Genomic DNA, 27,297 nt, shown 5'->3' with positions numbered 1-27,297 from the left:
CAGAAGCTCACATCGGTGGGACAAACTGGCTTCATTCCATCAGGGATCGGGGAGGGTACTTTCATTTTACAGTTTTTCTCGATCACTTAAACACTATAACTAGGCCTATTAACTAAACAATCCAAACCATGACGCCATCTACCAAAAGACAGACCCATTTCCCAAAACTATAAACACTATTCCCCTGTTTTACACATGATTCAGATTTGTTGAACTTCTTGTGGAAAAACTCTACACACACAAATCCCTTCATATATCACTGGCTGCACCATGTGTTCATTTAGAAAGCACTGGCATTCAATATCATTAAGTCAAGTCATCACAGCTGGAACCCAATTAACACACAGTTCCCCGGTTGGAGTTAAAATCATTCACACACCAACACTTCTCCCATAAATGAGCCAAAAGAACAAAAGGGTAAAAAAAAAAACCAATTTATTTTAAAATACAATGAAAAAAAACAAAGAAACCAGCATATGCACACCAACAGCAGGGACACAATAAGCCTCCCTTCTTGCTCTGCAGCCACACCTGTACCAATTAGTGAGGTGTGGCTCGTTAGCCAACAGGCTGTTCCCTCACCATCAGGTGCACACAATAAACAATGATTGACAGTAATTAGGTTCAAGGGAGAGGTGGTGAAGGCTCTCCTTCAAATGGGTGAAAAATAAATAAATCAGTTTATATATAAAACTGATTAGTTTTCAAGATGGTGAAATGAATGCATGAGATTGGAGCAGTACCCTGGTCTTTGTAGAGTATATGTTGTAAAGTAAATAGTGTTTCATAAGTGGTCCTTTGCTGGGTTCAAAGGTCACAATTTGCAAGGATTGAAATGCTGACTTTCATTTCAATGTCATTTTTAACATTTTGTGATAGGTGTTAAAAAAAAAAAAAAAAAAAGATGATTCTGAATTTCAGAACGGTACTTTCAGTTTTCATTTTACCGCAGCAGTAGGATAGGTATATCACTAGCTAGCTAAGGAAAGGGAGGAAAGTACTACAAAAAATTCAAATGGCAGGTCATTATCTTTACTGAACATGTTAAATATATTAAACTAGGTAGCATGTTTTGAAAATTATTCTGGTGGAACTGATTTAAGTGAACTATTTAAAATGTCTGGAATGTGTGACTCTTCTCCAGACATCAATACAATCACTCATTAACAGAAATGAGCCATTTTCAGTCCAGCACACCACATCCTGCTTCACTACGTTCAGTGAATGTTTGTGTACAGCATACTGCGGCCAGGTGATGCTGTCAATAGCTGGGTGGAGCATGTTTTTGGGGATATTCTGATGGGTTATTGCAGCCCAAGCTATGAGCAAATGTACAATATGCGAGCTGATTCAAACCCAAATCAGACCAACCCACTGCATAACTAACTTTTGGCCTGTAGAGAAGCTGGCTGCCATTGAGCCAAAAACAAAAGGTTAAAAACCAAACAGCAAAACAAAGGAAACCACCCTATGTACAGCCCCAGCAGGAACAAAGTGAGCCTCTCTTCTACTTTGCAGCCACACCTGTATTTAGTCAGGCCTCAATCAGTAAGGTGTGGCTCGTTAGCCAATGAGCTGGTTCCCTTACAAATTGCCAACAGGTGAACACAATTGACAATGAGTGATTAACAATTGACAATTAGCACTTAGGGAGAGGTGGTGAAGGCTCTTCTTTACATGGCCACACATAATTCACTCTTATTTTTGTCAAGAATGTATTACACAAGGGAAATAAGGTGAATAAAATCCAACCCACTAATAAAATGTGTGCATATGGGATTTACTTGGATTTAAGTAAGACTAAGGTCAGGATGACTTGACTAGAAAATGCAGAGAATGATCACAGAGCAGGAGTCCATCATTAGCTCACAAAAGCCTGAATCCAGCACCATCTGAGAGTTTATTTTGGTTTGCGCGTACGTAGCGAAATGCATTTAATCCAAGCGTATGTTGTCCACATTTGTGTTTTTTGAACCTGACTACTGACCTGTGGTTGATGTACCATTTGCACAAGATTCAAGGGAATTGTGATTCCATCCGGCCAATGACCCATGGAGTTTATTTTTACAGGCATGTCTCTGGCCCCGAGCTAAAGGTGGCCTTTGTTTTTCCTCACAATGTCTCCTCACTAGGCAGAGCTGGGAGTCTCTCACTGTCCTTTTCAGACCAGAGGCAGAGGAAACAGGTGAAGGCTGCTCACAGAATTGCGGTGTCTGCGTTACTGCTGTCTGACAGACCAGAAACCAAATCGTGCAGCGATGCATGAAGAATCGTGAATTTAAAAAAAAAAAAAAAAAAAAAGTGCAGATTTATGTGCCAGTGCAGATGTAATGTGAGGACGTGAGGGGAGGGGGAAAAAAAAGAACAAAGCACATGAAATAAGCCCTAGCTAAGGGTCTGTGGTTTTCAAGCGCACATTCACACAATCACATGGTTTGGATTTCCGCCCTGACAACCATTTAACCTCTGAAGCCGGGCTGCGCGGACTCTCCGCTGTCACGTTCTGAAGGAGATGACTGCTCTGATCTCCACGATGAGTTTCAAGGGGCTCTTGAGACAAAGCAGCCACGACAGTTGCATCCCGGACGGCTCTTTGCGGAATAAAGGAAGCCTGTGGCACAGACGGTCTCTCGGCCGGGAGAGTAACAGCAAGCACCAGCAGAACCTGCTGTCAAGCCTCGGGACTCTACCAAGAGTACAGAAGCAGGTGAGAAAATCAGCTTTAAGCTTTCACTGGGGAAGAAAAAAACTTTAACTGTCTCTTAAAAATATATTTATAAAGTGAATTTAAAAAAGTGCATGCACATGCACTGTATTTCTCACCCTCGTTGCTTCTAGCAAGTAGAACCTTTCTGGGATTTCTGGGGTGGTTATAAATCTTGGCAAGTTGGGTACAAATTAAGCATATCACAGAAGAGAGTGAATAACATGTCTGTTAGATTCGAAATTAGTTGTAAGTCTGTTAGTTGCAGAAGTAAGAGAGGAAAATTGATTTTTGCAGAAGTTGAGTAATGACTCAGGTAACATCTCCGTGTTCTACAGTTGTATTAAATTCACTGAATTTCTCATTGATAAACTTTAAAAAGCACCAAAACTAAAGGGTGCAGGTCATTTTTCTTTACATTTTGGAAATATCTGGTTATGTTTTACACAAGTGATTTCATGCACAATAAAGTATGGTTAGCTGGATCAAGTTTGCTGCAGCTGAGGATGATTGTGTATTCTGATGGGAAAGTGACTGAAATGATTTTTAATTCCAGTTTGCCCGCTCTCGATCCAACTCCCTTGTGGATTACACTGACCCTCAAAGGTAAAATGCCTCAATTTCTGCACTCACATTAAAGTGTGTCAGAATAACTGAAAAGTAGAGCAACCAAAGCTTTTGTGGTTGAGTCTTGAGGGTGCAGCAAAGCACACCTCAAAGTGGTGTAAAAAAAAATTGGCTTCACTGATGCATGCCTCTGTGCCTTTGAATCTCCCAGGACAACTGTTGTGCTAGAAAAGCAAGACAATGAAACATTTGGATTTGACGTTCAGGTAAGACCTGCCCATGGTTTTTACATGACAGTGTCAGCATTTGCATTTCGAGCTTGATAACATTGCAGTTTATTTGCACATTCAATTTTGTTTATACTACCAAGAGTTTCAGCTTGAACGCAACAAAACCATTATGGACGCAATAAGACCTGAAAGCAAATGCAAATGCAAACCGTCGATTCAACAGGTCTGGTCGTAAATATAGAGGGGTGCAGTTGCAATCCACGGGGGTGCACAAACAATCATAAATACTATGTAGACATTGGGATATAAGTAGACAACTGGGGGTGCACTGAGGTCTGTCTGGGGGTGCAATGCACCCCTAAGCACCCCCAGAGCCAGCCTGGCCTGGTCATAACCTGTGGTTTATTCTCTCTCTCGATGCAGACATATGGTCTGCAGAACAAGGACAGCAACACAGTGGAGATGTGCACGTTCGTCTGCAAGGTGCAAGAGGACAGCCCGGCCGAAAGGGCAGGCCTAACCACTGGTGAGCAGCCGTCCGCTCTCGCTTCCTCCACCGTGGGCGTGGGCGTGTGTCGCCTCTGTTTTCGTTCTCATACGAACCTTATTTAGATCGCCCTCCCACAGCGCGCTGTGACCGCGGCTAACCGCTCTCTGTATGTCTGTATCTGTGTTTGTGTCTGTCTGTTTGGTAGGTGACGTCATCGTCAGGATAAGCGGCATCTGCATCGAGGGCTCCGCTCACCAGCACATTGTTGACCTGATTCGAGAGTCCACCAATTTATTAAAGTGAGTTTTACGCCCAGAGCAAAGGCGATGGCCGGAGGGGACCAGTCATTACATTACATAATTGTCATTTAGCAGATGCTCTTATCCAGAGTGTCTTACATAGGTTACATTTTAATCCATTTATATAGCTGGATATTTACTGAAGCAATTCTGGGTTAAGTACCTTGCCCAAGGGCACAGCAGTGGTTCCCCAGCAGGGAATCGAACCAGCAACCTTTTAGTTACAAGCCCTACTCCTTACCACTGTGTTACACTGCTGCTCCAGTCACGTGAGAGGGGATGTGTACTACTAGTGCGCCAATTACATGAGCAGGTTTCTAACATAGCAGGTTCTAAATGACAAGCAGGAAAATCTCTAAAAGAGTCTCAACAACTAATTCATGTGAGGCGGGAAATCTCTCATCCATAGCCATTTAGTTTTGAATTAGTCATAATTCAAGTCATGTTATGAAAAGTGTTTCACTACTCCATCTAGCGATGCACCATCGCTGTTTGCCTACCTGTCACACTTATTAAGCATACATTCTCACATATTGTACAGTCATACAGCTAGATACATGTAGATGAAATTTATGCCTTGCACAGTGGAACAGCATATTATACAGTTAAACAGCACCCCACCCAAGGGCTGAACCTGTAACCTTTCAGTTACAAGGCCAGCTCTGTAACCACAACGCTACCGTGTCAGTCCTGACCCACCCTCTCTGTCCCGCAGAATGGAAACAGTGAGTGGGACAGTGGTGAAGAGGATCGAACTGGAGAAGAAACTCAGGCTGCTCAAGGTGTGTGTCTCTCTTTCCCTTGCCCTTGTTTACTGAAGCCTGCAGCATGCAGCATCTTCAACAGTGCAATCGTGCCGCAGACACGATTCAGAGATAAACTGTGGGCTGGATGCTGCAGAGCTGTTTATTACACGGCCACAACATCACCCGCAGAGAGCACAACTTTAAGACTATGGTAGAACACCACCAAGCCAATCAGCAAACTGTCTTGATAAGAACTGATATGAATACACATATCTAATTCATTAAATCTGTACATCTCCATGAATGAGCTCTGTCTATTGCTGTTGGGAAGACTGTTCAAAAAAAAAAAAAAAAAATCAGCATTCTGAGCAAAACAGACCACCAGCAAAGATATATACCATAAATGAGGGACTAGCAAAATAACCTGAGTGGGAATTCCTTACATCTAGCAAACCGGTGACATCCTAACCAGAAGTGATGCATTTCACCAGAACAGGGTGCTGTCTTTAAAGACTGGCCCAGTTTTTGAGAAACGAGGCGATTCTAGCAAATGAAGATATTGCCAGCCCTGCATAATTAACCGGATCTAAACCCAGCGTCTTCTTCCCCACACAGGAAAGTCTGAGAGCAAAATGGGTGGAGTTGCAGAAGTTAACATTACAAGAGCAGCGCCTTATTTGCGGTAAGGGGATTTCGCCCTCTGTATAACATAGAACAGCATCTCTCACAAGTGCGGGAAATCAATCAAAAAAATAAAATGCTAATGTGAGCGCAGAGACGAAAATCAGCCAAGTATATACCGAAATTTCTGCAGTCTCTGAACGCTAGGTATAATATGACATAAGTTGAACCAAAGAAAAAAAAGAACAAATGACTTCATAGACAGAGGGGACAATGGATTTTATCCACTGACTACCAAAGAGTGTTTTTTGGTCTTAAAACAAATTTTGAATTGGGGTGAATGAAATAATATATTTACCATACTATTATAAATGTCTATTTTCATGCAATCTATTGAGTATATTAGTACTGATGCAGTCAACATCCAGCAGCAGAACTCTCAAGCCTTAATGGTTTTGTTACTCTACTTTTCAACCATTTGAACACATTTTAGTACGTCTGTAAAAACAAATAAAAGAGTCATTTTACCTTTGAGGGTCAGTGTAATTGGCAAGAGAGCTGGATTGAGAGCTGGTAAACTGGAAACAAGAGTCATATTTCAGTCATATTCTCATCAGAGGACATAGTCATGCTCAGTTACAGCAGCCTAATCCAGCTAACGATACTTTATTATGCATCAGATCACTTGTGTAAAACCTCCAGCGGTACATGAGTGTCTGGAAACTGATGAAAAACATGCTCCTCTCTCTAGGCAACATGAACGACATTTCACCCCGCCCCTCCCTGGACTCCCCCATGTCCCTGGCGTCCCCCATGGGGTGGCCCGGTCACCGCTTCTCCAGCGACAGCAGCTGCCGCAGCGTGGGGACGGAGGATGGCGAGGACGGGGGCGCCCCCCTGCCCCCCGTGTTCGAGGACCTGAGCCCCTTCAGCCCGTGCCCCCTGTCCGGTGCCGACGGTGGCGGCTGCTTCTTCAGCCAGGACTTCCTCCCGGAGGCCCACCCCCCTCTCGGCCGCTCCCGCAGCACCAGCCTGACCAGCAGCGGCGGCACTCTCTCCCCCACCCGGGACCTCGCGGCCGCCCTCTCCCCGTTTGGGACCCTGCCCAGGAAGAGCCGACGGGGCAGCGTCAGGAAACACATCATGAAGTTCATCCCGGGGCTGAACCACTCGGTCGAGGAGGAGGAGAACGGCTGAGGTGTGAATGGACACTTCCTGTGTCACACTTCCTGTGTGATTGTTTTTTTTTGTCATACAGAGATATAATTCATTCAGTTCAGGGTGTAGCAGCAGGTGAGCATTTTTGGCATGAGATGTCATGCGTGTATTTGACTAACTTTACATACAGTGGAATCATACTTCCTGTTGCAGTTTATATGGTTGAAAAACTTGGAGTACGTATGTCAGACACTGCTCTCTGTTTGTGTCATATCTTTAAAGCCGTAGCAATCCACATTCACAGCCAAACAACAATCATTGCCAATCATTTTAATATCTCATGAAACACACATCAAAGCATTAAATCATAAGCATTACGGTTGTAATTTATTGGTTGAATGACTTCATTGATTCTTGTATCCTTATTCATGAATAAGTACTACATGCACTATATGGACAAAAGTATTCGGATGTCTTTATAGTCCTTGCTTTGTGCACTGGGGCACAGTCATGTTGGAATAGAAAAGGGCCTTCCCCAAATTGTTTTGCCAAAAATTTGGAAGCATAGCATTGTCCAAAATGTCTTGGTATGCTGAAGCATTAAGATTGCCCTTCACTGGAGATAAGGGGCCTAGCCTAAACTGTAAAAAACAGGTGTGGCCAAATACGTTTGTCCATATAGTGTACCTTAGACCCAGAAGCCATTAATTTTAATGTTTTCTCTTAACATTTCCTATGACATTCTTGTAACAATTTTTAACTGTTGAATGAATGTATTGAGTACTGTGACTCCTCCGTGAAAAACAGTCTTTTGTCTATTTGTGTATCAAAGGAAGGATCTTTTGAGGTCATTCTTGGGGTAGGCATCTTCAGCCTGTTGTATGTATTCATGATCTCTGTAAAATGGGTTCCAATCAAATCTGAAACATGGCCTTCTGACAATGATGAGACGTGCAGACTTTGCTATACCTTATGCTTTGTGAGATGTTTTGTATGTATATAAAGAGAAAGATGATGTACAACACCTAAAGCATTACTATGACGAGACTGTCAAGTATCAAACTGTCAAATGCTGTATAGCTCTCAGCATGTGAAATGTTCAAAACAGGATGCGGTGGTGGTTAAAAGGTGCAAACTGCACGAGTATTTTTTTCCTCTGCACTGGTTTCAGGTCCTTGCCGATCTTGATCGCTTCCTCAAGTGTTCAGACATATAGCACATAGCAGGATACAGTTTAACCATTTGCCGTGTCTTATCGCAGGTTTACATATGCTCTTATTTCTGTTGTAAATACAGTATCAAATGGTGCAATAAATGTGACTGACAATTTGTGTTTGTCTTGCTTGTGTCACAGTCTACTATGCCTATATTTAGCATGATGCAATGCTGATATTTATATCTAAAAGCTGAATAGTTTTGCTGAGCGCTGCAAGCAATTTAGAGGCGAGGGCCTCCATAGGTCAAGAATTCAAGTAAAGCTACTGAAATCGCTCGTGCTATTGGTAGATTTTAATGCATTCCCACAATGGAGTCGCCTTAGCACTGGAGCACTGATTAACACTGTTTTTAGTTCCTTTATCCTTGTGTCCAGCCTCACTCCCCTATTGCTTCAAAGACCTTGGTGCATTTCAGGTTTTCAGAAAGAGACAACACCACCCAAATTCTCACAAAAGACACTAAGGTGATGCTTTTTTCTGGTCAGTGGAAGATGCTCAAGTTTGGAAGATGATAACATTTTGCTTTAATGGAGATGCCATTATTTGATGCAGCTAAGAATAAGAATATAAAATACTTTATTAATCCTGAGGAAAATCTGAGTCTCACAACAGCACCATCCAGCACAAATCAAACACAACAATAGAATAAAATAAAATAAAATAAACAGAAAGGTTGCATCTGTTGGAAAATAGCTATTGTCAATTTTGCAATGATTATATGTGTAGAGGAACTGCATAGGGCCTCAGTCGTCAACCCCATGTTGCGGCAGAGAGGGGAGGAGTTGTAAAGTTTGATGGCCTCCGGCAGAAATGACCCTCTGTGTCTCTCGGTGGAACATTTGGGGGAGATCAGGCTGCCACTGAAGGTGCTCTTCACCTTAACAAGCCCGTCGTGGAGGAGATGGGAGGTGTAGTTTAGAATGCTCACCAGCTTGATAAGCATCCTCCTTTCTGCCATCGCCCCCCGTAAGTCCAGCTCAATTCCACCTCCTATGACAGAGCTGGCTTTCCTAACAAGCTTGTTCAGTCTGTTAGCGTCCCCAGCTTTCAGACCACACCCCCAGCACACCACCATGTAGAAAATGGCACTGGATACCACAGCCTGAGTTAGAAAGAGCTGATATGATCTGGGATGCCTCATAGTTTGGTTACTATATTTTTAGGTTGATGCCCGCATGTCTGTTGCAGGATGTTGATCTATTTTCAAGGGTATGACTGTTTGCACTGAAGTGGGCCTGCATTTTTGATTCAACAGCAGGCACTGAAGAAAGGCTAACTGCACTATAAGGCCTTTTGATAAAAAATACAAATTACTCTACAAATGAGCTTATCTAGGATTATCCTAATTAGAATGTTTCTGCTACTACTACAACTACTACTGCTAATACTCCTAAGCACATCCATAATCATAACTGCATTACCCATAATAACAATCATAATTCTAGTCATAGTTAAGATTCTCATCAGACCCTGGGTGACCCTACTGCAATGTAAATTATGTTTTTGCAAACACTATGCTAAGTTTTTGAGGACTTATTTGTCAAACCAACGTAAGTCCCCTGCAGGAGAAGTTTGAAATTCTTCAGAAACAGTAAAAAGCACAGTTCATGTACATGGTTTTAGGTGAAACCACAAACTGCACACCGGAGTTCCTCACATCACAGGGTCAGGCAGAATCTACTGACGTCTGACACGGAGGCTAGTTCCTGTGTGCGTGTTTCATCGTAGAGAAAAAGCTTTTTGGTCTTTTTGTTTCAAAGTGAAATTGTTAAAGTCATCTATGTGTGCATGATGCCTTACCCTCTCTCTCTCTCTCTCTCTCTGGTGCATGTATATCATTTATCTTTATACCATATAAATGAACCAAGAACTACAGTCACTTTTTCATAATAAGGAGACTGCTGTGGGGTGGTCATTGTTTACATATAATGGAAAAAAGAACTGTTATGAACAGTTCTATGGATGTTGCAGAATTAGATCTGGGTTTGCATGGTGTCAAACTGTTCCCAATGATTCCTCACCCAAATAAACAGAGCAGCTACTTCAGTCTAGATTGTGAAATGGCCTGAACCTCCATGTGGGAGGGACAATGATAAAACAGAAAGAACTCCCTGGCCAGACAAGGTCTCGTCGGCTCCATCTGGCCGTCTGCTTCTCTGCTGTTTTTGGAGATCTTTGCCAGGCCCGCTTGTTCTGTGTTGTTGACAGGATCCGGAGTGAAACGTCTCAGCACAACAAGCGGACCCTGCCAGTCCATGACAGCGCTTCTTTCAGGCCATGAGACAGTGAGTAATCCTTCAAAATATGGCCAGTGCTGAATGCTGCCTCAGAAATAACCCAGTTTCAGAGGGAGAAACAGAACCTTTTCCAATGCCAATGACTTTATGTGTTTGTGTGCAACAAGCATACCTGATGTTTGAACCATTGTGTGAACTCACCCATTTCCTCCTTCCACTTTTAAAGCCAAGCTCTTACCATATTTTTATATGTTACCGTATAAAAGCTCTTACGATATGTTTTTGAATTGATAGCCCATTTTGAGCAGTGTTTAAAGTTAAACATATGACATATTCAGTACATATTAAGAAAGTATTCTTGTAGCACTTATATTACAGCATTGTAGTGCTTTGTACTATATACGTAATTCACTTTGTATAACAACATTCACTTGTATATGAACCAGGTATTTTCTTAGTAGAGAAGTTCAGTTATGTTGCCTGTGGTTACCAGTGTTATCCAGACTGGTGTTACTTGCCATCATGGCCTCGTAGGTTTGCTTTGGATATTGAATGAATATGTGTAAAATGCAAATGGTGGTTTGTTTTCCAGCTCGCTGAAAACCCATTTAACTTTTCCCAGAGGAGCTTTTACAGTATGGCTATCCCCACAATCCATTTTTCAGGTAATTAGTTGTTTAGAATTAGCTGATGTACCCTGAGATTAATGAATTTGATTCAGTAGGGAAACAACAGTTTCCTATCAATTATTCTTGAGTTTCTCCTCCTTTTCCTATTAGTTTAGAGACAGTCTTGAATATAATTGACCATTTTGCATAAAATAAAGAGCTAACAGCTATTTATTCATTGACCGGTGATTTTGGTTATGTCACAGTGGTGTTATGTCACCATATCATTAGTCCATTCATTCGGTGCCGAGTAATTGCATATACTTTTGTTAGGCTAATATTATTTACTGCAGTCAAAGATTAATTTTTCAATAAACCCATAAAACCTAAAATGATAAATCTAAAAAAAAAAAAAGTAATATTCACATTTAAATCAGTAACCTCGAGTGGTATTAACCATCGTTAAGCAATGTTCCAGGCAAAAGGAGAATAGAAAAAAAAAAAAAACCTGACTTATGTAACCAGTAACATTGTGTTTTACAGCTGTTCACATGTTTACATTACTCAACATCCTAGGAAACCCTTAAGTCCTTAGGAGGGCATGCTGCCAGTACACTAGCAGTTCATCTGTATATGTAACGTGTCTATAAGGAAAACTGCAGTGGAGTTCATTCTAAGCATTCTGGCTTATGGTGCTTTATGCAAACGTGACCAGTAAACCTGTAGGAGAATGTTAATCTAGCCGCAGAATGTGGAGGGGGAGAAGGTGGTCACTCAGGACGGATTAAGGCACCGGGACAATCACTTCATTCTATGAAGCTAATGTACAATGGGCCACTTATAACACACGCACACAAAAACTGTTTTTCATTGGCCCAACATGCTTAAAGACTTACATTGCATATAAGTGCAAAAAATATGCCCGTCTCACCGTTTTCATTTATTAATATGCAAGATGACGCCTTCTTCCTATCCAGTGGGGCCATCTCAACCAATGAAAAGTTTCCTTTTGGTTAGCTAGCGGGACTGGAAGGCCGTTCTGTCAGGCTAGGGTAACATTAACTCAGTTTTGTGCCAATCAGACCAGGGCTTGGAGCAAACAGCGTGGAAAGAGCAAGGTGGTTCTCACACACAGAGTTAAGCAACTGAGTGGGAAGATACAGGGAGGCAGCTGTGTTCTACCATTTTGTTTTGTTGAGTGCCACAAAAATGGCTGAAAGGGGAGATGGCACCCTGTTTGACCTGGAGAGGAGTTCCATGGCGTCTCGCGTGGTGGAGATCATTGGTGGGATAGGGCACATCCAGACTCTGCAGGATGCGGTGGAGGCGGCCGTTGCGGCTCTGGAGGGAGACAGCGTTTTTCACTGCGGCGGAGATGTGTGGCTCACCCGCAGCGTTTCGGTAGAGGACAGTGGTGCACCTGAGCCCCTCTGGGAACCTGCAGGGGGGTCAGCCGAAGAGCAGGCTGAAGATGTAGGCCTTGAGGAAGGTGCTACGTCGGCTGCCGGTGACCTGAACCCTGCACAGCTGGAGACGGACAGTGGTGTTGATGGAGAGGATGTTGATGTCACTGCGGTGGCAGATGAGAATGAGATTGTGCCCTCGGAGGACATCAACACACCCCCAGATGAGGAAAACTCCCAACCTCAATCTGATCCCCTGACTGAGGCTCCTGAAAACTCAGCCCAAGATCCAGTAGAACAGGCGGTGGAGACCTCAGAAGAACCACTCAGTGCTGTTCCAGATGAGAACCCAACAGAACCCCACACACAGCCAGAGCCAGAGATCCACACAATGGAAGGTAAGGAGCTCTTGTTCTTCTCACTGTGTTTTTTGGGGGGGTGTCTCAAAGAACAGCTAGGTAAAAAGTGCCTGCATGTACAATTCAAAGTTGCACAAGGCACAGAAAGATTAGAGGTAGCACCTAGCTGTGATTTATTCCTATGAATGATTCCAGCCAGTGTCTGTTATGTGCCTCTCTTATATGCTCTTTGTGTAATTTAAAGTGCAGTACATGACATCTGTTAAGTCTACCTAGTCTCCAGAGAGATACCCATAAGGAGTCTAGCACAGAAAAGATTTAAGTAGTAACACAGGAATAGCTATGAGGAAAAATTGCTCTCCACCATTAGAGACCATTTATTGGTGGTTTATTTAATGTTTGAGATAAAGTAGAATGGAGTCTGACATGTTGCGTTACTTCAATCATGGAAGGAAGTGGCACAAAATAGAGGCATCATATTTCCATCACACAAACACAGAGCTTGCATTAATGCTTCTTGCTATAAAATGTGACCAGGCGAAGCCAATCAACGTTCCCTTTAAAGCATAATAGTGTAAGTGTAAAAGTATAAGCATGAGTGAACATAATTTTGCACAACAAAAACTGAACAGCAACTAGAAAACAATCCTGAGAAACCATTTCTGAAATCATGAATTTTTATGTGTATTTATAGTTAGGAAACAGAAACAAACAGTTCATCAGATTCAGTTTATTTAATATAACACAAACTAGTTAGCAGCTAGACTATTTTGACCTCTTTCTCTTTGTGTTAGTACATCAGAGCTCCAGTTTTTTCTTTCCTTCAATTATAACATTCCAGAAAGAGACAGAAATGACAAATGCCCTCTTGTCCACCCCAGGGTCTGAACAGGAGGAGATGGTGACATCACCAGAGCAGACAGCGGAGGAAGCAACGTCTGATGTGACGCCTGAACCTGTGCTTACGGAAGAGGCGGGCCAGACAGATGAGGCAGGGGAGCCTGCAGGGGAGGGGTCTGGGCAGGAAGACCTGAGCGAAAGTCAGAATGAGGCTGAGGAAGAGGAGGAGAATGAAGAGGAGAAGGAGCTGAGTAAAATGGATGGGGGGCAGGAGGAGAACAGTCCCCAGGGGACCCTGCCTTCTTTGGGCCTGAGTCCTTGCTCCAGCTCCCAGTCCTCCACAGAGGTGCCCCACAGCGGCTCTCGGAAGAAGCCCGTTGGTCGAAACGCCCCTTCGAAGTACAACACCGTCTCGTACCGAACCATCCGCAAAGGTAACACCAGGCAGAGGATTGATGAGTTCGAGGCCATGACGCACTCCTAGAGGCAGGGCACAGAATAGAGTCCTGGGCAAATTGCATGGCCTTAATCCACTCTGAGGTAGATCAAAGTGAATACACACAAAAATATCCTTGATAATGTTAGGATGGATTGTATGAACTGGAATAACATTACTTAATGCCATTGACAGGATTTATATATGCGTCATTTAAATGTGGGTTACATATAGTCAACAGACTTTTCACAAACAGGAGTAGTTTATATTGTTTTAGATACATCTTGTCTTGTTCAGGTATAGTATTCTGCTGGAAATCTTCATAATGCACAATACTGTTGTCTCTGTTTAACATGAACTGTGCATATATTTTGAATGCACAGCCTCTGTTCCCTCAGAATCAAATGTTTAGGTTTATTATAGATTTATAGCAGAATTTGTACTAAACATGTGTTAGTAAATTTGTAAACAGATATATAAGCAGGTATATATGCTCTGTTGTAGTTGTGTTAGTATATAATTAATGTAATTTAAGGAATAAGGAATATTAATGATCTGTAAAAATGGTGACCCAATTCAGTTAACCTTTTTGGTCTGGCACTAAATCCATTAAATCTTGTTGCCTTGTCTTGATCACTGCCTCACTGATACTGCTTGCTGAGCAAGGATTTGTCATAAATGACACCAAAGTTTATGTGCAAGTAGTTCCTTGATGCAGATTTTTACGTTACTGAGTAAATCAGCAGTGATTGAAACATTTTCACCAACAGCAAATTCAAATGTCTGTAGGTTTAAAGTGTAAGTCAAAGTGTCTCTCAAAACAATCTTGTATTCTGGAAGAAAACCCAGTATCAACATGTGCAGTCCGTGGCAATCAGGACGATTTGTACTTCAGTCTCATGAAGAATAAACTGGATGGCAGAACCAGAGGTGAAGGAGAGGGATGTGTCTGAAATAGAATGTTTTTCCAAGCGAAATGGAAGCGCACCCAAAGCCTGGACTGAAAGCCTGCGGTGACTCAAAACCGAAACTTTCCAAAGCTCAGAGCAGAGGTTGTATGAAACAGATCAATGCATGGCAAGATTTCCATGCAGTCCTCCTGATAAGGCTGCAATGTCTGTATTGTTTTAAATGGTTTATGACATATCACACATTTTATTTTTTCCATCAGTACTGCTTTGATGTAAAGGAACATTCTTTAAAGTAGTTAAGTGAATGATGCATGCTTTAGATCAGTGTTTTTCATCCTGAGTGCCTCCTGAACCAACCAGGTATGCTGTGCTAAATTTTCAAATAAATAAATACTAATAACATGGTCTCTGTTTCTTTCCTGTTCCAAAATTGTTTAGTCTACCAGTGTAGGCCCTCGATATGCTCAACTAAAGCACTACCCAGGTTTCATGCTGAAAGTACCTGCTCATTATGGGGCTATCTTGATGAGCAATGTTGGGCAGTAAGAGGTTGTGGTGATTGGTGGGAGACAATGGTGTCTCACAGATGTTTACCATTTATGGACAGTGTGTTGTTTCAAATAAAATTTGAGCTACTAAAATTTTAAACTACTTGAGACAAATATTTCTTGTTGCAGCCTTGCATTGATCATGCAACATGTTTTATGGAAAAAAAAATAAAAAGAAAAAAAAATGAAATTTAACAGAAAGACATACCTTTACTGTTCCTACACAATGAATAAATGAACCATCTGTATAAAGGACAGCATAAATGATACAACAAGAAAATGACATCACATTATTTCAAAGGTGTTCAGGACTGCATTTTGAACTTTTTCTTTCTCAAACAAACAGTGTCCTCTTGTGGCAGATTGTGGCACTACAGTGGCTTAAACTGCCGTTCTCATTGGTTCCTTTTTTAAGAGTTCTTTAGATTAGTGCGTGTATGCTCTGACTGACGCTTCTCAGAGGCGATTCCTTCAGAGTGCATCGTTTACTGTTTCCAGTTAAACATGGGGCGAGTGAATGTATGCAGCCATTTCATGTTGCGGAATTTTTATTATTCCCTGTTACCCTATTTGCTCTCGACTTCCTCTTCTCTCGCCTCAGCGCAAAACAGGTGTCGTAAAGCATGCCATGTCCACGGACATGATGTATCTCTCAGTTACAGCCTTGCTCAGCCACTTCAGATGGCCACCTATGCTTTGTCCTCTGGGACAGTTTTAATATGATGCCATTTTATTTAATGTGAGAATAAAGGCATGGGAAGAACAACTATATGTTTATATTTATATATAAATGTAACCAGAATACAGCTGCTATCTGAAAGCTCTATATGTACAAAAGCCCACCAACATGTAAGCATGGACCACATCTCCTTTGTCCTCAAAGTCAGTGTTAAAACAACATCTTAATTCATAACACTCACTCTTTGTGTGACTGCGTCCTTAAAGAGCTGCGGATGGGTTTTGATCTGAACAAAAATAATTTCAAGAGAGATTATGTTTTGAACTGTTTACAGTCCCTGTAAATACGCTGTCTGGTTTGCCCTAAACCGTACACAGTCTCTACTACCTGTTCATCTTTTGACACCCAGACATCTTTCCCCATCACCTTAGAAAACACCTCTGCGGGTGTGAACTCACTCTTGACAACCAGGACACTAGGCTTTTCAGAGGATTGTCAGAAGATTAGGTGGTGTGATGGTTCGGAAATCTGACACCTTTCCAGAGGTGCATAATTTATTTGACACTCTGAACCCTACTTACACTGCACAGCACTCAAGCAGTTACATCACAAAATGAGAGGTATATTCGATTATGAGGTCACAATAAAGACAGACAAACACAAGAAAGAGTAGCATGGCTTGTTTATTCACAATTAGATAAGCAGGTCCTAGTAAATATATATATGGATGGTATCAGTGTGGTGTACTGGTAATAAGGGCTTGTAAACCAAATTTGTTGCTTCTGTCACAGGTGGAATTCTGCTCTTGTACCCTTGGACAAAGTACGTAACCCAGATTACATCGGTGAATATCCAGCTGTGTTAAAGTATAACAAGGAAAACTGTAAAATATGTGAAGCCTCTGAATAAGACTGCCTGCTAAACAAAAGGTTATGTAGCCTAATAGGATGATATCCTTTGTCCGTTAAAGATCACACTTCCTAAATTGTTATTGCTAAATTTAAACCAAAAACACTTCATCTTACAGATAAACTTAATATTTCATTATTCATAATAAAAGCATAATCCTGACACCATCCCCTTACGTTGTGCTAGTAAAGCTCATCTTCATGATAAGGGCAAAGGTCATGGCTGGTGAGGGACGATCTTCCTCCTCCTAGCATACCTCCTCCTCCTCCTCTAAACCCAGTCATTCCTTAAAGAAAGTATTTTACTGGCTTTAAGAACCCCCACAGAGAATTACAAATCATGCCTCCTCAGTTTGTGATTAATATTTTGAAGCCCGGATTGCTTTGCTGGCGGGCGTACAAAATGACAATAACTCACGCTAGGCCAAATTGTACTGTACACCTTTAGCTCGTGAGATGAAAGATGATGCATGCGTTTCCTGAGAATTTTTGATCATGAGTGTATTTAATGCTTTCACACTCACTGACTGTCATCAGGAAATGTACACAGCAGTTTGTGCATCATATAATCAAGCGTGCAAAGACTCATGTAAGTATTAATTGAAGTGATGCTGAAATTAGTTGAGGCCTCACTCGCTAACCGGCGCATCCTCTCGCTGTCTGTTTAATTGTCATTACCCAGATGGTTATTCACATCACTCTTGCGCCCGCAGTCCATATTGCGCCATTAATAACTATATCAACACAGCTTTTCGGCCAGTAATGGAACGAGACAGTGGGAGGCCTCAGCGTGGATTGTTCCAGGTTCCCAGCCTCTAATCAGGCGCGTCCCAAGGGGCCCATTGGCTTCATCCAGTCCATCAAGTGTCACTCAAAGGGGGGGGGGGGAGCGTGGCTGCGGCGAGACAGAGCGCCGGCTCCCCCGGTGGCTGGCCTTAGCGTCTGCGCTCTGCCTTCAGTTGCTCTGTTTTGCTAAATAACTCGCCCCAGGACATCCCCGCAGCCCGGAGCCCGCGTCTGTGTTATTTTTCCGCCTTTTTTGTCCGTTTCACTCGCCGGGCCAAAAAAGTCTTTTCAGATTCATTAAAATACACAAAATTGTCCCTGTGCACCCCCTCTCTCATCTGTAGCGGTCCTTCGCTTTGAGGGTGAGCTGAAGCAGGCACAATTTGGTATACAGAGAATGCAGAATGTTTTGTTGAGGGCGAAGAGTGAGTGTTCGCTTAGATACGGTGCTTTCAATACTGTGGTCCCTTGGTTAAAACTTAAGATTAAACGACTAGTTTCATAATGTCTTTTGACTTTCTGATGAGTCTGTTTATTTATTGTTTTGTTTTTGTTTTTTTTTTTTTATTCCCTCTACACTTTTTGGACAGCTTAATGATGACAACGACAGCTCCGGTTAAATTGACACTGGCACATGTAAAATGTTACATTATAAATTGTCTGAAAGATATCCAAAGAACATGCTAATCAGGCCTTGGAATTAAAATTACAACAGTTGGTCTGTGTCATTTGCATAGAGGTCATGTTTTGCTAATATGTCTCTTGTTGAAACAGACAGCCAGCAAAAGACTATGGTAAAGCCTGACCCACTGACATTTTCAGCTCCACATTATGCACAATGTGTGAATTAAATTAATTAGAGAATTCATTAAGAAATATGGCTAGAGGAAGTGGGTGTAATATTTAGTTATGTGAAGTAATTTTCTTTCATTGTTAAAGCTAATTTGTTTCATAACATTTCCTGTGGTAATTTTGGCGCTGTGTTAACTATGATGTATGTAACGTGTTAGCAGTTTAATTAATTACCATTAAAATTATTATTAAAGGTACTGAATGTTCAGCTTGTGTTTGGACAGATGGTACCCATCAGGAAGACCTTTGCGCGATTAATTTAAAATCACTTACTTCTTGTTAAGCTCTTTAAGACTTCTTTCGGTGCAGGGGAGTTTATATGCATTCATGGAGCACCAGCTTGGTATTACTGTGTATGAATTTAGGTATTGATTGTTCAGAATATTAATGATCAAAGAGTTCCACAGATTTGATGACTTGAATATTTATTGAATATGACTTGAATATTACTTGAATATTTCATTCTGTATTTACTGTGTCATTACACTGTGTCTTACTTATTTATACTCTATTTTATTCTATTATATTTTATTTTTATTTTTATCTTCATTGCTGCATTGTTTTTGATACTGTAAGTGAACAATTTCCAGCACAATAATTTCCTTCAGGATCAATAAAGTTTTATTTTATCTTATCTTATGACACGTCAATAACTGTGGAGTTCTACCTCTGAACAATTAAAATAGTTTTGTCAATTAGCGCAGGTCTTGAGGGATTCAAAGCTGCATTGTGATAGAGAGAGGAATTCTATGAGTTCAGATGCTCAGAGCTCAATTAATTAACGGCCTTGCCTTTCATCTGTGCTGGTAAACACCGGTAATACCAATATCTGTGAACGTCCATAGATTTCTTGTCTGTCAGAGCCGCATAAGTGACAGCAGTATGATGTGGTGATTGGCTGAACTGTGTGAACCTGACAATCTTCAATAATATATGGAAAGAACAGCAGGTTCTTGATGACATAATCCAAGCCAAAGTCAAAGGGGCCTCTCGTTTTCCTGTAATTACCGCTCATGCTTGCTCCAGGAAGAACATGCTGCTCATTTAGCATTGACTGTACATGACAATTATATATTGCAAAACGGGCAAATTACTTACAAAGTCATTTATTGTGACAAATAATAGTTAATAGTTATACACAGAGGACTTAACTGCTGGCGTATGGAAAGAAACTTCTCAGTTGAGAAATATTGATGGCAGGAAACATATGTATCATTTATGATTTGCATACTTTTTGAAGCCACAAGATGGAGCTTTTGTTCTTTTTGTCTGAAATCAGATTTCAACAGAAGTTTATACTCCAGCCGAATTGCTCTCAGATATGGACTGCTTATTTAAATTGTTTTTATAAAGACATTTGAAATTTTTTTTTCCTTAAATCAAGCTTTACAGCCTTTACAAATAGGCCTATAACCTTAGACATGAATGAAACAATCACATAACTAATTGTTTATTTAAAGTGCACATTCTTTCATTTCATCAGCAATGAAGGAAATTTAAAATATTGAAAATAATTAAAAAAATAAAAATATTGTCTTAAGTGAAAAGTGAAACTCCAGCTTCTACTGTTAAGCTTCTACTGCAGCTTCTACTGTTAAATGTCTCTTAATAATAATTCTTGTCCAAGGTTTCCTCTTTTTGAGGTGTTATCATGAATTAATTTCATACTATAAATTATGTTTAATATAAATCTGCAATGTGTTTATTATAATCGTTAGTCTGTGACTCAAAACTTTTGGACCATGATCATTATAATCTAAGCTGAAAGAGAACACGTTTTAACTGGGTGATGTCTCGATGTGTGTTGTCTTAGGTAGTGGCTGAAAAGGGAAATTTTTTTCCTCTTTCTTGGTAACTCTTACATGTCTATGTCAAATCTGCAGTTTTGAATAGCTATGCATCATTTTAATGTGCAAACTTTTTTAATTTTTTCAAACTCAGCTACAGTACAGTATTTGTTCACTCTTCTCTCAGCAACTACTGAGCAACTCAGCTTTTTGGCCCATGTGAAAAATTGTTCATTACAGTGTTCTTTTAAAAATGAGCAACTCCCCAGAAATATGCAAAAATAGCAGTGAATTATAACACCCCAGGCTTCTGGCTGATGAGTATTTTACCTGTCTAATGGGCCCAGGGGGTAATAAAGGACCTAATGAAAGCATAGCAGATTTGAAAGCTGTCCGTTTCCTTCGATATTCATCTGTCTCCACAAACTCTCGCTGAACCTTGTAGCAGTCCTTTGAGGGCCATCTGCAGCTCTACACCAACACTGGATGCAGCACGTGAAGACATTTCTTATTTGCAGTTTGAAATTTTGGTTTGAATAATTAAAGAACTGAATATTATTATGAACTATCTGTCACATTGTGCATGTTTGTAGGACGATTATGCCCACCCAGAATGAGAAGATGTCAATAAACAAGTTCGTCATCATCACCAGACAATCCTGCCTGTGACTGTGATCTTGTACCTCAGATCTGTGTAAAAAACCTACAAACCAACCTGTAGCAGCTGCCACTAGGCCACATGCAAGACAGAGGAACAAATGAAAGGTCATGCATAAGGATCCCATTAATGAGCAGGGTAAACTGTCTTCTTAGTATACTCCATGTGAAAGGCTAGAAGTCTATATCTGGACATAATCCATAGTGACTAGAAGTTAGTTCAGATGAGTGAAGTTAGTTCAGTGAGTTCAGATCTCTTCCATCCATAAACAGGCTCTATAATCCATTAAAATAAAAGTAAAAATAGGAGAGATATTTGCTAATCACATACACGATAGGGTAAATGGCATTGACTTAACTTTCCAGTTAATTCATATGTAAAATACAGTTAATGAAAATGATCAAATGATAAATTATCATTGTTTGTCCTGGTTAGAATGATAGCAGTAAGACAATCTGAACCGCGCCATTTCTTGTCTGTTTCAATGCTATGAATAAAGCGCATAAGGAAGACCGACACTGATAAGAGCCTCTTGGATAGCATAGTTTGAAAACTGAAGCTAATAATTTATAACATGTACACTGGTAATGTTATGTGGAACTTCATATGTAAAATAAAAGTAAATAAATGCAGAACACCATATTCTAGAGGACACCAACATTCTTTACATGGGAATCTATATATTAGTCAACTTTAAGGATTATCAGGTCCATACAGCCTCCATATCCAAGTGAGCAATATGATAAATGTAACTCTACATGATTTTTTTCTCTTCAGTCGGTGACCTTTTGTGGTAAAGGACCTGAAGGTGTGGATTGGGGTATGAAGGCAGATCCGCAGGCAACTGGCACTTCTAGTCTCTCCTACTGTTCTTACACTAGTCAATACAAAAATCAAACGTATTAAAACCAAGGGTCAAACATGCTGTTCTCTCAGCGTTAGATCTGGTTAGGGATTGGGGCAGTGCTGATTGAGGATTTGGGTTTACAGCCGTAAGAAATGCAGGTTTGTGCTTCCAAGCAGCTAAGTGAGTGTGTGCTGAACTCTGCTGGATGGGTTCCATCTTGGCTGTGTCATCAGCTGACGATGACTGGGAGCCCACAGCTGCAGAGCAAATTGAGTTTGCTCCGCTGCGGACAAGACGGATGGGTCAACCAGGGTGTTCTCATCTCAGCGTTCTCAGGCACCCTGCGAGTTGCTTGGATGACATCAGCGGCTTATCCTCCAATGAGCGCCAGCTCTGCCGTGGCTTGCAGTGTGAAAAACAGCCATTGGCTGCATCTGAGTGCATCACAGATTTGTGTTCACCTCACTTCAGTGCTCCTACGTGAGTGCAGTGGCTGTCATGGTGAGACAAACCTAGTGTACAAATGGCACTTCCATGGAAAACGGAGAGTTGCGTGAAGGGGAAAAAAGCACAGAAAATGAAGGAAAAAAACAACTTCAGGTTCATATCCCAGATGATTCACTGATGTTGAGCAAGCACATATTCTGAGTCTATTAAGTGAATATTCAGCTGTATATATTGATACCAAGCTATAATGATACTAAATACCAATATACCAACCAATACATCAATATACCATATAAATAACAAATATATAAGAACCTGTTTGCACTGCCCTAATATGTATTTGAAGTACTGCTCAGTAGAGTAATAAAAAGACTTTATGAAGGCTTTTTTTGTTTCTTAATTGTCGCTCTTGATACAACTCTTTAATCATACAGATGAATCTGATTCATATCATGTAGCTTAATCACAACACTCTCAATGTGATTTTATTCCATGCCACGCCAATCACCACTGCATCCAATCTTCCATGCTAAATGAATGCTTAATATCACATAGAAACCTGTTTATTGTCTCCTTCAGAATAACATTTTGCCATTAAAGAGTATAGTTTTCAAAAAAGTGCAGTTCCATAATTAGCAACAGAAACATGCTACGCAGCCAATCCAAGTCAGTAGAATAGAATGGTAAAGTGATATAATCAGCTAAACAAACTTAGCATCACTGGTTTGAGCTAAGTGGATATGCAGAGATGCTGTATGTAATTATGGCCTCCTTTTTTTTTTTTTTAGAATAAGTACAAACAGCAGCTAATATTTGGTTTGAGGCTTGTCAAGACATCTCAGGTAGGGTCAGTTGTCTGCCCAGAGAAAAAAACATAATAAATACTATGTAGACATTGGGATATAAGGAGACAACTGGGGGTGCACTGAGGTCCGTCTGGGGGTGCAATGCACCCCATCGCGCCGGCCCTGTGTCTGACTTACCACTGGTTAGCTGTATGATGTTGCTTACATCGCTAGCCTCATTAGGCTCCCACTGCTCTGCTAGTTGCATAGCTGACTGTGTCTCCATCATTGGCATCAGAGTCGAATTTTGAGAGGGAATGTAGGAAAATAATGCAATGAGCTAGAAGGAAGTATAGCTGCAGTTAACCACTGCTTCAACTTCTTACATTCTGCTCAATTCTGCCATGGTTGGGCACACTGTGTGATTATTGAAAACATATGGACTTAAGTGATAAACCACCATTTAATATTGCACATGAAGTGATAGACTACCATTTAATACTACACATGTGTTATAACAGACAGTTCAAATTATTTTGTTTACTTAATGGAAAAACACATAATTAGGCACAGTTAAAATGCAGTCCTTTGGTCTCCTGTGTTCCAGTGTTATTGGATAATACTGGAACCCTATTAAAATCACATCCCGTTTAATATCACATATTTGTCCTGCACAGGGGAGAGGATATCAATGCATTACTCTGCAGCTTACTTTATTCAATGGTGCTCAGAGAGTGGCTTTGTGAAACTGTGGAGAACCTCTGAAGCTGTATATATTTTAAATGACTGAATCTGATTTTCACAGGTGGAAACCAGGCAATAAGCAGCACACGCATTTCAAAGTGCCTTAAGTATTTCTTTGACGGTTTATATTTACAATTCAGTCGGCTCTTGTTAACCTGGCAGTATACACAGGGATAATTGATTTTGAAACACAGTTTGACTTGGGCAGTGATGCCTTCTTCATTTTTTATCATTGCTCTTTTATGTACTCACATCTTTATCATAAATAAGGAAAGAAGCTGTGAAGCCTCAACTGCTGATCAAACAACTCAGGGTAAGCGCTTGCAGAGGAAGCAGGGAGACATCCAGTTTTCAGAAACTTGACTCCTTTTGTTAAATTTGTATGAGCCATATAAGCAAACACACATTTTTTATTGTAACACAATGGCGAAAGGAAATGGAAGAATATTGTATTTAAATTAACTTTTTTTCTATTCTCAGGCAAATGAAAGCAATTCCTTCCTTTATGTTACTTTTCATCTGGCTTTTGTCTTGTTGCGGAATCTTTTCGGCTTCTCCCTCATTCATCTGTTTTGCCCTTTCCTTGATCTGATAGCATTAAACATATAATTAAGTCATAAAGGGGGAACTGATGAGTGTAGCAGATGGTAATTGTCTCCTACATTTGAATGAAATGATATGCATTGCTACAATTTACAGCCTTTGCCTCATATTTTATTCAGCAACCTTTTATCTCTTCTCCCGCAGAATTATTCTGCAATAAATTTAGACATCTTATCAATAGCCAGAGTGATAGTGGCAGAAACATGGTAAAAATGCATTTCCAACATTTTATGCTGTTTAAAATAATTTTCCATAATAAAGAACTTATCAGCCAGGTTTCTGTCATCACTGCAGCCTGAATGGACGTATTTGGCAGGAGGTCCGTTCTGGTTAGTGGACGGGCTTTGGTTACCTTCCTGTTATTCAGGAGAAGTGTCAAGGAAACTGGGGGGGAAAGTTATGGTGAAGCTCAGGTTTCACCTGACTACCACTGAACATCATAAGCTCTTCACTGCATAACTGTCATTCTGTAATTATTTTTCATTACTGACAAGGCTAGACGTAGATGTCTGAGGATCTTTTAGAAAATCATGCCCCTCATCTAAAGAAAAAAATTCAGGTGAAAATGAGCAAATTCATGGGGATGTGAACTTTATGCTCAGAAATGTGCATCAGTAAAACATTTGCAGATGTTATGCATTGTTGCCACTTAAATACTTTTTAAAAAGTTGGGCATACTTTCTGGGAACCCCTCATAATTTAAATGTTCCTGTTACGTCCATTTAATCTGATCTGCACTGTTTGTGCTTTGTTGAAATGTTACGAGGTGTCCATGTCTGTAAAGAAAACCCCCCCTCTTCTTTGCGTTTCAGTTCAGCAGATACACAGGAATTCTACCAATTTGTACAATCGGTGTATCGCCTTCCAGCAGCCATTTGTAGTTTTGACATGAATCCCTGCCCATTGGTCTCCTGTGCAGCTGCTGGTCTCGGCTGATATTTTTATACCGGTAACGGGGGGCGATGCAGGTTCAATTCTCATGTTCCTCCAACCTGCCAAGTGCACGGACATGCCAGCTGGATGGCTCACACTGGAGGTGGGGGGGTGGGGGGGGGATATTAAACAGGGTGAACAGAGGAGGAAAGACGACGAGGAGGCACTGACATGCTGCTTTCTATGTGCAACACAGCCGCATCATTTACCCCAGGCACCGACTGTTTAGTCATGGTATAGGTCCATTACCTTTAAGTACAAGTGCTTATGTTCACTCATTTTTTTAACTCCCTCCAGCTATGAGGAAGGAATCTACCTTGTGTGACCCAGCTGTATTTATTGACACTCTTTGAGTTTCCACTTGCTGGTAATAGACTAGAGCCAAGCTAAAAAAAAGAAAAAGAGAAAGATAATGTGTTTGATCGATCAGCATGAACAAATTTCATTTGTGGGATCAATAACAGTTTATAGTCGACAGAGCCGGAGAACGACATTTATTTCTTCCTTTTGATTGAGTAAAGGTTTTTTCGGAGACGGACAGAGATGTGAGGCACCACTGACCGCCTGCGTTCACCAAGGCAGGCATCCTTGCAGCTGTGATATCGCCAGCAATCTGTATTTAAAACTAATATCAGAGCCCGGTGTGGCCTGGGGCTTAAAGAACCCAACCAATCTATGAGTGTTTTTTTTGTCCGTTCTTTGTGATGTGAATTAGAATGTAAGAAATAACAATCTCCCCCGTGCACCTTTCACTGGTAATATGTTCTCTCTTTTTTTTGGAGGGCAAAGTGATTGGATTTTTGTGTGGAAAGAATGATTTGTATTATGTTTTCGATGTGAGTGAAGTGTATTTAAAAAAAAAAAGTGGTGGCAAAAATAAAGAAAAAAAAAAAATCTCTCAGATGCAATACTTTTCTACGGTCAACCTTTTAAAATTTGCCTCATGCTCGTGCATTTTATGATCATGTTCTATGAAATCCCCCGAAGACACAAGAGCCCTTGCACTGTGACACGCAGTTATCAGCAGCCTCCTCTACCTAAAGCATTCAGACCAAACAACAAGAGATGGGAAGTCCACATGGATAAACATTTACAGTGGAAGGTGGTGCTTGGGGCGAGTGCATTTTACAGACGGCTCCTTTTACATGGACGTTCCAAGCTGTTGGTCAGATGGATGCTCCAGCACAGGGCACGCTCTTTGTGCTTTTAATCTTCCACCACTGTTATTCCCCTCAGTATGAAGGGGAATAAGCCATAAACAAACTTTATGTTATCATGATTCATGACAATGCTGTCTTTATAGTAATACAGTATGCATATCCACCGGAATCTCACAGGTGGTGGGTACAAGCGTACAATGTGTGACTCAGAGGATGAGTACCTGCACGCTGATCACTAATGATCAGTGTCTTTATAAACAGAAGCAACATTTTGACTACGTACGCCTGACATTTATCCTCACATGAAGCTGAATTAGTCAACAACGTAACCCTGTTCTACAGAAAAATGATTCCAGGTTTGTGAGACTGTGTTTGTGATAAGTAGGCCACCTTCTATTACACCTGTCTGTGGCCCCTCAGTCATGCGGTCTGGACTTGAAGAGTGAATTACGGGGCTTGATCTTCTGTGATATCTGCTATGTGCAGTTCCTATCACAAAGGATGTGCTGTCTCACAAGCTGCCTAAATGCAGAGAATCTCCTCTGAACATCCATTTATATAGATTTTAGATAAAAGAGAGATTGCTCCATCATTACAGCTATTGAGTTGTACTACACTCGCATGCAGGGAGACTACACACTATCTTGTTATAGAGTGTTATGGGTGCTTACTGAAGCTATTCTTTTTTTGTACCTTAAAGGTGCAAGAGCATTGCCCATCGCACAATTTGCCTT

At 41.0% G+C, this 27,297-nt stretch overlaps 2 protein-coding genes across 2 annotated transcripts; both read left to right on the top strand.

Annotated features, from left to right (window-relative positions):
• Positions 1–2,481: 2,481 nt before the first annotated feature.
• On the top strand, positions 2,482–7,301 carry LOC118786126 (cytohesin-interacting protein-like). Its single transcript, XM_036541185.1, has 8 exons — positions 2,482–2,707; positions 3,261–3,310; positions 3,483–3,537; positions 3,925–4,027; positions 4,197–4,290; positions 5,006–5,072; positions 5,652–5,718; positions 6,409–7,301. Exons 1-8 carry the CDS (start codon positions 2,513–2,515, stop codon positions 6,852–6,854), a joined length of 1,077 nt encoding a protein of 358 aa, XP_036397078.1. The 5' UTR covers positions 2,482–2,512; the 3' UTR covers positions 6,855–7,301.
• Positions 7,302–12,086: 4,785 nt separating this feature from the next.
• Positions 12,087–13,963, top strand: LOC118785389 (sarcalumenin-like). Its single transcript, XM_036540006.1, has 2 exons — positions 12,087–12,678; positions 13,521–13,963. The coding sequence occupies exons 1-2, from the start codon at positions 12,087–12,089 to the stop codon at positions 13,961–13,963; spliced, it is 1,035 nt and encodes a 344-aa protein (XP_036395899.1).
• The last annotated feature ends 13,334 nt before the right edge of the window (positions 13,964–27,297 follow it).

The sequence above is a fragment of the Megalops cyprinoides genome, chromosome 11 (assembly GCF_013368585.1).
Source record: "Megalops cyprinoides isolate fMegCyp1 chromosome 11, fMegCyp1.pri, whole genome shotgun sequence".
Classification (NCBI taxonomy): Eukaryota; Metazoa; Chordata; class Actinopteri; order Elopiformes; family Megalopidae; genus Megalops; species Megalops cyprinoides.
The sequence above is the reverse complement of the archived record's forward strand: the minus strand, read 5'-3'. Positions and strand labels throughout refer to the sequence as shown.